At 41.5% G+C, this 14,279-nt stretch overlaps 1 protein-coding gene across 1 annotated transcript in view; it reads right to left on the bottom strand.

The window, feature by feature from the left end:
* Nucleotides 1-11,400: 11,400 nt before the first annotated feature.
* The window catches only part of Zfc3h1 (zinc finger C3H1-type containing), a 47,375-nt gene continuing 44,496 nt past the window's right edge, over nucleotides 11,401-14,279 (bottom strand). The window contains exons 32-35 of the mRNA XM_021173920.2: nucleotides 13,452-13,553; nucleotides 12,788-12,827; nucleotides 12,459-12,521; nucleotides 11,401-12,328 (exon numbers count right to left, since the gene is read on the bottom strand). Coding sequence (XP_021029579.1) covers nucleotides 12,191-12,328; nucleotides 12,459-12,521; nucleotides 12,788-12,827; nucleotides 13,452-13,553 — 343 coding nt within the window. The 3' untranslated portion in view covers nucleotides 11,401-12,190. The remainder of the gene's footprint in view (nucleotides 12,329-12,458; nucleotides 12,522-12,787; nucleotides 12,828-13,451; nucleotides 13,554-14,279) is intronic.

The following is a 14,279-nucleotide window of genomic DNA, read 5'->3' as shown; positions in this document are numbered from 1 at the left end:
TCTCTCTCTCTCTCTCTCTCTCTCTCTCTCTCTCTCTCTCTCCATACACACACACACACACACATCACCTCCACAGCCCTACAGAATGAGCAAAGCAGGCCTTGAGAGTTTCCAATGACGAAAACGTGTCACAGGGGTGTGCGACTACCTGTAACCCTAGCAGTTAGAATGTTACCTTGATTGCTGCTGTTTCTATGATTTTGAGCTATGGCTCCAGTTGTTTGCCTATTATCTGTCCTTCTCACCCCTGGAGCAGGCTCATGAGCTGTAGGCCTGTCTGTAGTATGTGGCGAGATGGAGAAACGTCTGACTATCCAGCCAAAGTGTCCAAGGAGGAGGGAGAAGAAGAGGAGAGGTTGAAAAGAGTGGAAAAATGATTTTCTAAGGTCAAAGATGAGGATCTAGGACTGAAACATGAGCAATATTTATCAGCACCCAGAGAGCATTGTAGAGAATTATCCATCTAGAGAACAAGGAGCTATGGCCCTTGTTCACATAACCCATACGAGATCACCCAGAACATCCAGTCATCAAACCCACGTCCTGTAACTGGAGAACACAGTTCTTGGTCCTAAGCAGTGGGAAGTCAGTGTACCCAGTGTGAGCGGAGAAGAAAGATGTAGACTTTCACTACAGGTATCAGGAATCAAGGCCTGTCATGTGATTTCCCAGTCTTTGACTCCATCTGATCTTTTCCCTCAAACTCCTGATGAAAGTAATAACTCCCTTACTGCAGGAAATCGCAGGGTTAGAGGCTGTTCTTTTTGTTGCTGGCTCTCTCCAGTGGTGAGAAGAGCAGAAAAGAGGGTCAGTCACCAGAGCCATAGCTCAAAATCATAGAAACAGCAGCAACAAAGGTAACGGAGCAAAGCCAAGAGGCTACAAAGTATTTCCTCTGCAGCTGCCTAGTGTCCTTGTCTCTCGCCTTTCTGCCCCCTTCTTCCCACTTTTTAAGTTTTTAATTTGTGTGTGTGCATACGTGCATACTCCAGCACACCCATATAAGGTCTAAAACCACCTTTCTCCATAACATCTCCCTGGCCACCTTGTTGAGACAAGCTGTCTCGTATTTGAGCTGCACGATACACTCTAGGCTAGCTTTCCTGAGAGCCTCTGAACTCTCCTCCTTCTTGCCTTTGCAATGCTGAGACTACATACTCGTGCCCTGTGTCTGGCTCCTTTATGTGGGTTCTGAGAAGCACACACAGATTATCAGGCTTGTGTGGTAGTCACTTTTACCCACAGAACGATCTAACTGGTCCCCTCTACCTTCTCCCTCGTCTCTATGGGGTGTGTGTGTGTGCTGTCCACTCTTTAAAAAAAATTATATCATTCATTTATGTATTGCCACGTGGAGATGAGAGGACACGTTGAGAAGGTCACATCTCTCTGTCACCATGAGTATTCTTGCATGGAACTCATTCATCAGGCTTGAGTGCACAAGGGCCATTTTTTTTTTCTTCCACTAGTCTTGAATTTATCATGCAGGCATGGCTGACTGACCAGCAAGTCCCAGGGATCTACTTATCTCTCTCTCCCCAACACAGGCCTTCCCTAGACATCAAATCTTTGATCTGAAATTGTTTTTTAAACTTCCAGCTCCCAGAACTGTGGAAAGGACATTTTCCCCCCGTAACCTCCATCCCCGTTCCCTATCAATGATATTGCTTTATCAGGCCAAACCCTCTAAACCAGTGGCTCTCAGCCTTCCTAATGCTGCAACCCTTAGACACAGTTCCTCATGTTGTTGGGATCCCCCAAGCATAAAATTATTTTCATTGCTACTTCATAACTGTAACTTTGCTACCATTAGGAATTGTCATGTCAATATTTATGGGTTTGGGTGCTCTTAGGTAACCCTGTGACAGAGTCCTCTGACCCTCAGGTAGAGAACCACTGCTCCAAGACAATTTTTTTTTCTCCTCACTAAGGGAGACAGGTTGGAAGCACTGTGTATATTTAAGTGTGTGTGCGTGCATTTGTGTGGAACCCAAACAATTGTGTGTTATTCCCAGGAACACAATTTCCAGGCATCAGACAGTACACACAGAATAACCAACACATCCAGGGCCCAGGACTTTTAGAAACTGTAAAAAGTAGTAAAGCTATGGGAAAGCTATGGGAACTAGTCCATGTCCCCATAGTTTGCAAACACTTTCTGATCACAGACCGTGTCAAGTCTCCTGTGTACTTGATTTAAATCAGAGCTATTAGGTTTGTTCTCCTAAAATTTCAAATCACGGAACTTAACTCCTGTGAGTTCCCTCACTAGGATCTTGATGGGACGAGAGTAGAAGCAGAAGAGTTCGAATTGAATATTGACTGTCACTACCACACAGGAAGCAAAACTGCACCTGTTGACGTTTGGGGAAGGAGACTAAACGTTATCATGCTGAGAAAAACGAAGTAGTAACATGGCAAAAAAAAAAGAAAGAAAGAAAAAGAAAAAAAAGAAATAAAAGCAGAAAGGAGTATAATTGTTCTCATCTGTAAGCTCAGCATTGAGGAGGCTGAGGCAGGAGGATTGCTTTGAATTAGAGGGTAGCTTGATCTTCTCAGTGAGAACCCATCACAGATAAACAAAATGCCAAAAGCTTTACAAACTTTCTTAAAGTCCTGGGCCCTGGATGGGTTGGTTATTCTGTGTGTACTGTCTGATGCCTGGAAATCGTGTTTCTGAGGATAACACACAATTGTCTGGGTTCCATACAAATGCACGCATACTTAAATATACACACATAAATGTAAAGCATTAGTTTAAATGTTCAAGGGAGGAAGTGTTTTAACCCATATAAGCCAAAGGTCTATCCCAGTGTCCAAATGGATCATTCTGGAGAAGCCTGGATCAAGACCCAAACGCAGATCTATGCGATGAGAAGTGTAGAGAATGAAGAACGGCCTTCTATCCTGAGTAGTTGTCTAATTGAATATACCTCCGGCATGTTTGTCTAGGACAGGCAGCCCATCATAATAGTTATTATGTGAGCTTGATCTCATGTGTTAGCTGCTTTATGTATGATGCCTCATTTCATTAGGACACAGCCTGCAAGATAGACCTCATTATCAAGTTTGTTTTGGAGGCAAAGAAGAAAGAGGGGTCAACCTTGCCAAAGATCACTTGCCTGGGAAATAGTGATGACGAGCCCTAGCCACGTTTCTGTAAACACTTACTCCAACACTTTTCAAAGAGCAGCCCCTGGGCGTTGGCTGTCAGGCCTCACTCTAGTCTTAAGAATCTGACATTGAAGAAGTAGCATTCAGCAAATCTGTGTTTTACTGTCCTGGGTAGGTGATTCTGACACAGACTTACCTTTGAGAGCCATTTGCAGCCTACCATGCTCAAGACCTAGGGGCTAACGAGAAACGGGGCTATCATCCTTAGGACAACAGAGACTAGGTAAAGAAAGATGGTCACCTTGAGTAAAGAAAAAAGCAATAATGGGCGTTTCTCCACTTAGGTTTTACAAGATGAAGCATCTGTGCTAAGTTTTCAGGCCACTCCCTCTGAGGGATCAGCTACCTCCTCATTAAGCCATTGAGCCCACAGAAAGAGAGACTGGAGCCTCTGAACATCTACATAAGCAAGCTGGGAAGGAAATGAATCTTTGTAGAACAGACTACAAGCCCCAGCCAACTTCATGAGAACCTCGACATTACCACCCAGATAAGACACTCCAGGATGACTGACCCTCGTGTCTGTGATGTTTGTTGCTTTAAGCTCCTAATTTGGGGAGTAATTTACTACACTCCAGGGGGTAGCTGAACTTTCCTGAAAATGAACACTATTTAGTGGTTTGGTTTCAAGATCACTGTTTGAGGGGGCTACAGCGCATAGTACTATGCCCAGCTTGATGCATTTTCTAAAAGTATTCTCAGTCACTTGAATCCATAGAGGCTGAGCAGTTGCTAATGGGAGAATTGGCCTAAAAGAAACCTATGTGAGTGGAGGGGCTGGAGAGATGGCTCAGCGGTAAAGAGCACTGACTGCTTTTCCAGAAGTCCTGAGTTCAATTCCCAACAACTGCATAGTGGCTCATAACCACCTGTAATGGGATCTGATGCCCTCTTCTGGTGTGTCTGAAGACAGCTACAGTGTACTTACATACATTTAAAAAAAAAACAAAAACAAAAACAAAAAAACAAAACCATGTTGAGTGCTACAGTTCAGTTATCATTTTTATTCACTTGTAGTGCAGGCATGAGAATGCCACCCTTTCAAGAGTCATTCTTTCCTTCCACCATGTGGGTCCCAAGGATTGAATTTAGGTATCCAGGCTTGGTAGCAAGAGTCTTTTACCTGCTCTATCATCCACAAGTCCTCTCTATTCCTATCATGGGGATGTTGTAGGTACAACCACGGATGAGCTGTGTTCTAATCTTAACACATCCCATTCAGACAACAGAAAGGTCCTGTTTTCATCTCTTCATTGGGTTACCTCATTCATCACCATTTTGTTTTCAAGCCTTTATTAGAATGTCTTCTTGACAAACTAAAAACAAATAATTGTTTGAGATGGGTTCTCACTATGTAGCTGGCCTGGAACTCTCTCTCCATGTAGACCAACTGGCCTCAAATTCCAGAGATATGCCTACCTCCATGCTGGGATTTAAACTGTACCACCATGCCCAGCCCAGCAAACTAAATCTTAATTCACTGTCTGCTTGGTCTTTAGGGCTTCCTTCCTCTATTGGAGTTTTAAGCAATTCCACCCCACATCTCTTAAGGTCACACAGTCAGGCTTGGCATCCAAGGACAGCTAAAGAGAACTTGAGCGATATGAAAGCTTTGTTCGTACCTTTCTAGCCCTGGCCTCTCATACATCTAAATAAGTACTCCTGTTTCCCACCCTTACATAGTTCCCAAGTTCAATGTAGTTTTTACTTCAAACACTTTGTGTAGCTGTGAGAACACATTCCATTTTCTGTCCTCAGTCAGTCTGTTACTTTCTTCAGGCTGTCCCACAACTGTTTATCAAAATGAAGTTAATCCACTGTGTTTCCAGAAGACATACTGAATCACAAAAACTCAATAAAAGGGATGCAGTGTGAAAAGAACAAAGAAAAACGAGGAAGGTGTTTCAGGTTGAGAACTCAAGTGTCACCATTAATTGTGTCACCTCTCAATTCCTCTTCTCCCAGAAGGCTCTAACACAGTTGTATTGGGGCAGCCACTAGAATTCTAGACTGCCCACTAGCTTGCTAAGAAGAAAATCTTTCTCAACTTCTTCAAGGGTCTCAGGACTACTTCTCAGTGGACCAAGTTCACAGGAGAGACTATATGCAAAGGAGCGTATTCAAAGCCATTTTCTTAGGTTCCTCGTGTGCTATCTTTGTGATTTGGATTATTTAATTTGTTACTCAATTTGCAAGCTGTAAAATGGGGATTACAGTATTGAAATGGGTTGTGAGAATTTAAATGTTAGCACATGGAACAGGGTAAACCCACAAGTGTTCTTTTCACCTTTGTTGTTTCAAGTTAAAGAATTATAGGAAATTGTCAACAGAAGAGTTCTAAGTGATTCACTGTTGTTAGAGCTAGTATCACTTGTGTCACCCTGCAGACTGTTTACTCAAGGGTGACATGGTAACAGTGGTATGGTATGTCAGAGGTAGGGACTCCAACATTGTACTCTTCCTACTTTCATTTTTGTGGTCTTCATAGCACCTTTGGGGGGGGGGGGCTGCAGCTCCCCACAGAAGTGGTCAAGTGTTTATTTTTTCTGAGTAACAGGAAAAAAAGTGGAAGTGGTGTCGAACTTCTGGGAAGCGTTCTTAAAATAGGATTTGTTGTACTTTCCCAGGATTTCTAATCTGCTAAGTCAAATGAAAAGAATAGGATGGCGGGGGGAAGCAGTTTAGAATCATCAGGACCAAAATTTCCCAGTGATGTGCAGTTTAGCAGACCCACCTTTGTCAAGTGCTCGCTGGAACTGGAAGGTAGGTCCCAGCTTGGTTGGGACTAGTAGTGCCTCATGGTGCTTGAATGGATCACAAGGTTTAATTTCATTCCCCACTTCAGCCTTTGGCTGTGTACCCATGTATAAGAACATGGCAACCATATCTGATAACTCGTTGGGAATAGAGTTCACACAGGATGGAACAAGGAGAGCAGCAGCAGACCCCTCCAGCTCTCTGGCATTATGAAGCTTTTTTGCCACTGACCCATGTGCAAGACAATACCAACCATATTTAGGAGTTCACTGGGAACAGTTTCAGGCCAGTTTGACACAGCCGAAGTCATAATTTGTAGGGAGGGGGATATTTTTCCTAAGTGTGCCTTCAATACAAACTATATATAAGCTTCTTGCCCAATGAGGTCATTTTATGATAAGCTTAAATTGGTCAATTCTGCCAAGCCTTTCATAGGCAAAGCCAATAAAAAGTGTAAAATGCTTTGATTGGCTACCCTTAAATCATTATTGAATTGAGAGGTCTTAATCCTTTATTATACCACAAAACCAGTCTAGTCATCACAATGGGCATTTAGATGAAATTTCAGGTCAACAGCTTTAGGGACAGCCCCTGCTCCAGTTGGGAGACCACATAAGGAGCTGGGAGCTGTGTAAGGGACTGGGGGGCGGGGGGGGCGGGGAGAACAGAGATTGGGATGTGCAGTGCAGTGAATGAATGAATAAATAAGTGGGGGAGAAAAAAAAGCATCACTAATAGATGTTTGCACAGTAGAAACCATGGCACGCACAGGCAGGTTCCTAGCTGCAGTTTTGCAATGCCGAGATAAAACCCAGGGTTTCAAGTAAGCTGGGCAAGTGTTCTACACTGAGCTGTACCTCACACCCCAAGGTCTCTGATATATTTCTCAGAGCAACTAAATCACACCTGAGCAATGTTTGGGTGAGAGTAACGGAAACTATGCTCATGGGAAACAAACAGTTATAGTGTTGCCGCTCATTCAAAATACTATTTGTGGTTTAGATGTGTTTTAAAGATAACGTCCATTATATGGATGTTGACCACCCTAATGTGACACTTTTTCACACTTTATAAGACAGGAGTGTGATAAAGAAACAAGCAGCACTGGAGTGGGTTGTCACTGCAGCGCTGACTGACAGCAGCTCTAACACTGAGCTTCCCCTAGACAGGAGCTTCTCCACTGCTTCCACACCTTCAGTTCCCTGAAGCTTTCTCTGGATCTCCATCTAAGCCAGCATACAGTGCCAACTCCCTCCCCAGGCAGTGTCTTAAATCTTAAATGTGGCTATATGATTTGCCAAGTTGAGTGTGTTTGGCATTAACAGCAGATGCCCTGATTATCTCCACTAATGTAAACAGACTGACAGTAATCCATCACTCAGCAACTCCAAGCTGTGGCCTTCATCTTCACAAGGTAAGACTATGGACATGACTCAGCTTGTTTAATGGACCAAGCAATGGAGAGCCACCTTTGTTCAGCTGACCTGATAATCAGCCTTGACGTTTTCCAATTACCAACTTAGAAGGGAAAATGAAGTATAGACGACTCTTTAAAGATGACTGTGAAAATTTTTATATTTGGATTAGGCTTTTTACTTAACTCATTAGAGGATGGTCCTTGAGGTATATTTTTATATATTTTGGATGGCCTTTATTACTTTTTTTTTTAAATACAACCAACTCACAGATTCCACACGTTCTGTTTAGTACATTTTGTCTTTGGAGCCCCCCCACCCCCACCCCAGCACTCACTGCAGCCACACTGGCCTCACACAGTCCAGAACCCATTCTGTGGGCGAAACCATAAGGCACATTTTGTTGAACAGAATCACTTTATCTCTTGATTTAACTTCCAATTGACTGCAGGTATTTCTGCTACTGAGCTAAAATGTCCTATGAACAAGAAAATCATTTAAAAGTAATGAAGACAGGTCTGGGCAGTTCTTCCACATAGATAAAGAATGATCACTCCTAAGACTCAATGGAAATAAATGCTTGGCTTTCAGGGGATGGAAATCGGGCTTTGCGTGTTTTATGTACTAAGAAATTACAGAGCCAGCATCTTCTGCTTTGCATTACACAACACACGAGGGGCTGGGGGAGGAGAGCAAGTAGGAGAGCTGGTCCCAGTCACACTCGCCCTACCGAGGTTCTAGTCCAGTTCGTGTGCAGTTTCTAGGCAGAAGGCACGCCAGGAGGCCCTTCCTAGCATTATTCCCCGTCTTATTCGTCATGTTTAACAAGTGGAAAATTAATTTAAACAAAGGAAGCTGCTTTGGATGTTACTTCTCTTTGAGACAGGTCTTACAATGTACCCCGGATGGTCTGCAACATACAATCCTCCTGCCTCGGCCTCCTGAGAGCAGCACAGCACTATTTGGATGGCAGGTTGGTTTGGTTTGGTTTTTTATGTTTATGATTCCAGAGACATGCAAACCCTTTCACAACACAGGCTTTACTGGCCTAGTAACAGCAGTTTTCATTAGTCATCCTCCACGAGATGTAATACTGACTAAACCCAGAGGGCCTTTTCCAAATCAAGTTCAGAGCTGCTGTGAGGGTGTTGCCTTAGCATACTGTTTTCTGTTTTGGTTGGAATGTATGGGAGCCCTTTTATTCATCTCTTAACGCAGAACATAAACAGATTCTGTAAAGATAATATGCCCAATTCCAATTCTGTTTTGAGAAAATGCTGAAAAAGGTCTTACAGCATCCTTCTTGTGAGGACCATGGAGATCTATTCTAATGCCCATGAAAAACAAGCACTTAAAAGTCTCTTCACATTTCTTGTCGACAGCAGAACAGAAGCACTAGCCATTACTGTGGTGTGTGTGTGTGTGTGTGTGTGTGTGTGTGTGTGTGTGAATGATGGACAGAAGGGATGGGCAGCACGCCCAAGATGACTGCTCACTGCCCCGTCCCCATGGTGAAATGCAGAAATGAAGGATGCTTTCAGAGTGGACAAGTGGGTGGCATGTGGGAGGGTAGAAAGAGAGCTGGTGAAAGAGGAGAACAGAAAGAGAATAAGGTTATTTGAAAGCATAATTCTCAAATATTAAAGGTGACTAACACTGTATCTTCCCATTTTCTCCTTCATACAGTTAACACAAAAGTATAAAAGTAGACGTAAAGAAAAGTGGCCCTGCTTTGGATCTCACCTCCATGCACCTACCCTTTCATGGCCCTAAATCAATATTTGAACTGCAATCTCCAATAAAGCCCCTCTGTAATTGCTGTCAGTCTCAATCACCTTCTGCTTGTCTGCAGAGCGCCTCTAACTCTTAGATGTTGCACCTGGAGAGTCCTGCTTACTTTATGATGTGGTTTATATGCCCTTTCATTGAAAGCAACCGCCCTAGATAGTCCAGTGAGAAAAACGTTACAAGGTCCACTTTCCGTTAAAAGACAAATACAAATATTAGGCTATTCTCTAAAATGAGGAAAAACACATAAAAATTCAGTGTAATCTACTCCTTCGTTTCCTTTATCATAGATAAAACCCTACAGCATAAAATGCCTTTTGTGTCTTTCTCCAAACAAGAAAGAGGATGCAGGAGGCTGCCTTCTCACTGATACTCTTCCCTCACCCCACCCCTCTTTTATTTTAAAGACTTTATCATAGAGCATGTTAGCCATTCCAATTTTAACCCAAAATTTCATTACACTATTGTTGAGAGCACTTTATAAAAGAAAGGAAACTTAGTACTTAAGATCAGGAGCCTTATTTCTAAAGTGTTTGCTGTTTTTATGTAAATGCTAAAGAGAGTGTGAATGACAGGAGAAAGGCCAACATAAGCCATCCTCAGTAGGGACAGAGAACGCACCCCTGTGATCACAGCACAGGTGTGAGAGGTAGCAGTGGAAGAACTGACACAAGTGTGAGGCTAGCTTGATTAGAGAGAGAGTTCCAGGCCAGCCTGGGCTAACAGTGATTTAAAACGAGGGAAGAAGAGTCAATTATTAGATACCTTTATGGTTCAGCAATCTGACAACTCATCAAGAAAAAAGCAGCCATTCCTATATGGCATCTGAACTGTAAACCCTGAGGTTGTTACAATGTGCATCTGTGTGCAGCCTCTGTGGATGGCATCCAGAGTTTCATGAACTCAATGGGTAGAGCTCTCCACAAAACCAAATGACACAGACAAGTGGTGTGTGGAAAATAGCTATTGTGGATGAAACCACTAACACAAAATAAAAATCAAAAAAAAAAATATGGGGGCTGGAGAGATGGATCAGCAATTAAGAGCTCTCCCTGTCAGTTTGATTTCTGGTACCCACTTGGCATTTCATAACCGTATCTCTAGTTCCACATCTAACACCCTTTGAGGGCACTGCATGTACACTGCACACAAACATTTATGTTTATGTATGCACATATGTGCCCACATATAGGGGACAAAACACTCATACACACAGAATTAAACCTAAGGAAAAGAATTTAAAGCTTAAAACTTGACTTCTAAAAAGCTGCAACATTTCAATTACTATTACAAGTGTGAAACTATGGAGAAACCGATGGGAAAAACTGCCCACTACTGCATGTGTGTAAAGCAGAAGACAGCCTGTGTTCTCTCCTTCCACTGTTACATGGGCTCTGGGGACCACACTTAGGTTATTAGCTTCACTCAGCCTGCAAATTAACTGCTGAGTATCCTGAAATAATTTAAGTGTAAGCACGTAAGCATAATTTTCAAATAATCACAACAGGCAATCCTCTCAGTAGTAAACACTTAAATACACACAATGGAAGGATAGCCCTCTGGGATTTGTATCTTCTAACAACATTTCCTTGGTTATAGAAAAAATCCAAAGCCACTATTTTGATTTTTGGTTAAATGAAGGACACTAGACAAATGAGTTCCATTCTTGACATAGCCAGACAGTATAAACTAGCAAATTATGCGTCACCTTGTAGGCACACAGTCTTCAAACTACAGTTTTCTGGTGAGTAGACACTGCACAAACATAAGGACGTACCAATGTGCCTGGTGTGTTGGAGCTGCTGCTCTGCTCCTCAGTCAGGCCGCATAAAGCTGGATGTGAGGCCACATTTACTGCACTGTTCAGTCATAACTATCCTAGCAAGGCACAAATAACTCCATTTAAAAAATAAAAAAAAAAAGCAAGCAAGTTCTCTTTCCATGGCATATGTAACAGAAGCCAGCATGTTTCTAGGTAGAAACTCAAACTACAACTCGGTGACGTTGACCCTGTTTTTGAGAACACAGTGCTTAGTGGTAGTGTAAACCTATCTGTTCACTGTCCTCAAAAGAGAAGGCCTATGTTCACCAATTCAAGTCATTTGTTTTTGTTGTTGTTTTGAATGGGGAAAGAGTTGCAGAAGAAAGCAGGGGTATCATGGGAAGAATCCCTAGCTCCTACTTCAACCCTTACCCACCCGAGAAGTGAACAAAGATAGGACCATTATTAAAAACTTGTATTAAAAATATTTTGTGCGACAACCACTTAATACTTCAAAGTAGTACTTGAATACAAAACAGTTCCACTATTAACTGTTCTTTAAACTGTTAAACTTTATTATAAATTAAAATTTCTTTACAAAAAAAATTGCACATAATATTTGACCACTCTTAGGTTCTGATGCACTGGCATTTGCAATAGTTTCTTTAATCTTCAAGTTAAACAGTCTCAGCAAGGAGTCCAGAACGTAGAAAGGGCAGTCAACAACCCTGCTAGAACATTCAAGTGCAACTAGCAGACTTGTGGCCGCGGCAGTTACACTTTCCTTAAGATGGACTGCTTACGTTTAAAACCCTGAAATGAAGAATCTCAGAGACTTAAAGAGGAGGAACTAAAAGGGACTGCCTGCTATTTTACTGTAAACACGGCCCTGGAAACTAAATCCCAAACAAGAATCTCTCAGGCATCAGAGAGTGTCAAGTGGACCAGGATAGCACAACATAAAGGTAGGGAAAGTAAAAAATGAAACCAAAAACAAAGTAAAATTAAAATAAACGTCAGTCGCTTTGAGGAGCTATACTTACGTACATGATGTTAGAGAATCTGGCAGGGCCCAGAAGCAGGCCAAACAGGAAGTTCATTTATCCATTCCAAGAGTGTCATTCATGTTCATTGCTTCCGGTTTTACGGATAGGATATTGTAGGAAACTTGATATGATCAATAATGCTTGTCTGCCTTACACAGACCTTAGCCAGGGATCAGCCTAATCTTGAAGAATCATTCAAATAATTTTGGCAATTATTATAAAGGCTTAGAACTGACTGCACCCAGTGTTCAGAGATTCTTGCTTTCTGTTTTGTTACTGTTTAAATTTAAGAGCTCATTTAGGCTGACTCCAATCTCTTGGCACTTGGAAACTAGTTTTCTCAGGTTATCAGTTTTACCTCCTTCTGATGCTTCAAACAAGAGTTGCTGTAAAAGACAGGGAAGCATAGAAGTAAGAGAGAGCGAGGTTTTGAGCATTTACCACATCAATGGATATGGCACATGCAGAAAATTTATAGGAAAACATCAAGATAAAATAAAAGATAAAAAGCATTACATCTTTCCATAGTGATGCACAAAGAGGTAACTTCTGTAAGGCTCTCTGATATAAACGGTGGACCTATAAGACAGACAGACACACACTCTATCAGGAAACATGGTGCACAACATTTAAAAGCCTGACTGCTTCAAGGCAGAACTTTACAATACACTAGAACTCAAGTCAAACATGGCTCTCTTGGGCTTTAGAGATTTCAAATAGAGTTTTTGGAAGGTTAACGTCTTTCTATCTCTAATCCTTTTAAAGTGAGAGGCCAACACAAGGGGCAGAATAGCTAAAAGGAGAAAGAAGTGGCCCATCTGATAATCCAATTACAAACCACTTACCTCTCTTTGTCCCTTTAGAGTAATCTCAGCAGCAATGGCTCTAAGGGAAAAAAGGAATATAGAAAAGGGGGAAAATTTATATATCTTCAAAGAAAACGAAACACCAGCACTGGCAGAATACTGATTGTGGGAATCTGAATACAAAACTTCCTGAAAGTAACAGGCTAAACTTCCAAGGAGTGTAACCTATAGTGAAAAGAAAAATTCAACAATTTTTATCAACTTTACAGGAATAAAGCAGACCAGTGTGTGAACACGAGTAAGATTCATGGGAGGGGAAAAGAACAAAACAAACTCAAAACTAGTAAAACAGGCCTGGCACTAGACCTTTAAAATAAGAAAGAAACCAGACTATAACAGGGAAAACCCTACAATTTAAAGATGGTCCTAAAGTGCTATACACACTTATTTGTTTGATAACATTGTTATCTAAATGTTCTCCCTCATTAAAATTACTACTACTACTATTATTATAGATTTCAGAAGCAGCTATTAATGAGCAATTACTCACGCTAGGTATTAAACCACATCAAGTACCCAAACCAACTCCATACTAGGTCTGTCTATTGGAGGGAGATAAGATGCTATTTCAGATTTACCTGTCTGGAGCAACCCTTACAAATAAAAGCATAGCTATAAAACATGTACATGATTGTTGCATTACATTTTCCAGGTGGCCAGGCATGTTGGGATATTATATGTAAACATCTTGGCTTGGAGTTTCAGAATCTGAACATTGCTTTCTTCCCATTCATGTTGAAGTAGCCTGTAAAGTACATTCAGGAAAATGAACAAAGCACTCAAAGTGTATGGTTCCCAAACACGTTCTATAACACAATGTGCAGCAAGGTACAAAGTGTATGGTGCCCAAATGCGCTCTATAACAGAGTGTACAGCAAGGTACAAAGGCTGGCCAATTAAATCCTAACAAGGACATTCAGCAGATATTTATAGAATGCCTCTAATGACAACTGTTCCGGGATCACAATGTGCTAAACTACTGTTCTACAGGTATCTTCAACACCAAAAGCTCGTGTATTCCTGTAGGAAGCAAAAGCAAGCATTCCCTGGTCCTCTACCCCAAGTGTTTCTAAGGTAATGGTGATTGTTATAATACACCAATGTAACTTTAAAAAACACTTTCTTTCCTAGAGCAAACATACTGACTATTTCTGGGACTAAAATGGAAATATAAAGGCTAAGTGTAGGGTTCTTATTCTCCTGGTAGGGAGAGGTTAACAGGAATACCCATAGGAAGAATGCACCAAAACCAAAGGAGGATGGCCTGCCCACAATTAAACTACCTATATTTTAAAATGCTTATCATAAAAGAAACTAGATATAAACAGAAAAACAATACAATCATATTTTCTACTTCACATGCATATCAAAGGTAATTTTCGTTATTCAAATTTCCACCACTACTAGCTTCTGAGAATTAACACAGCTGTCATAAAATTTAATTATAGAATTTCCTCAAGAACTTAAGACT

Source organism: Mus caroli, chromosome 10 (assembly GCF_900094665.2).
Source record: "Mus caroli chromosome 10, CAROLI_EIJ_v1.1, whole genome shotgun sequence".
Lineage (NCBI taxonomy): Eukaryota > Metazoa > Chordata > Mammalia > Rodentia > Muridae > Mus > Mus caroli.
Note: the sequence above shows the minus strand (reverse complement) of the source record. Positions and strands in the feature narration are given on the sequence as shown.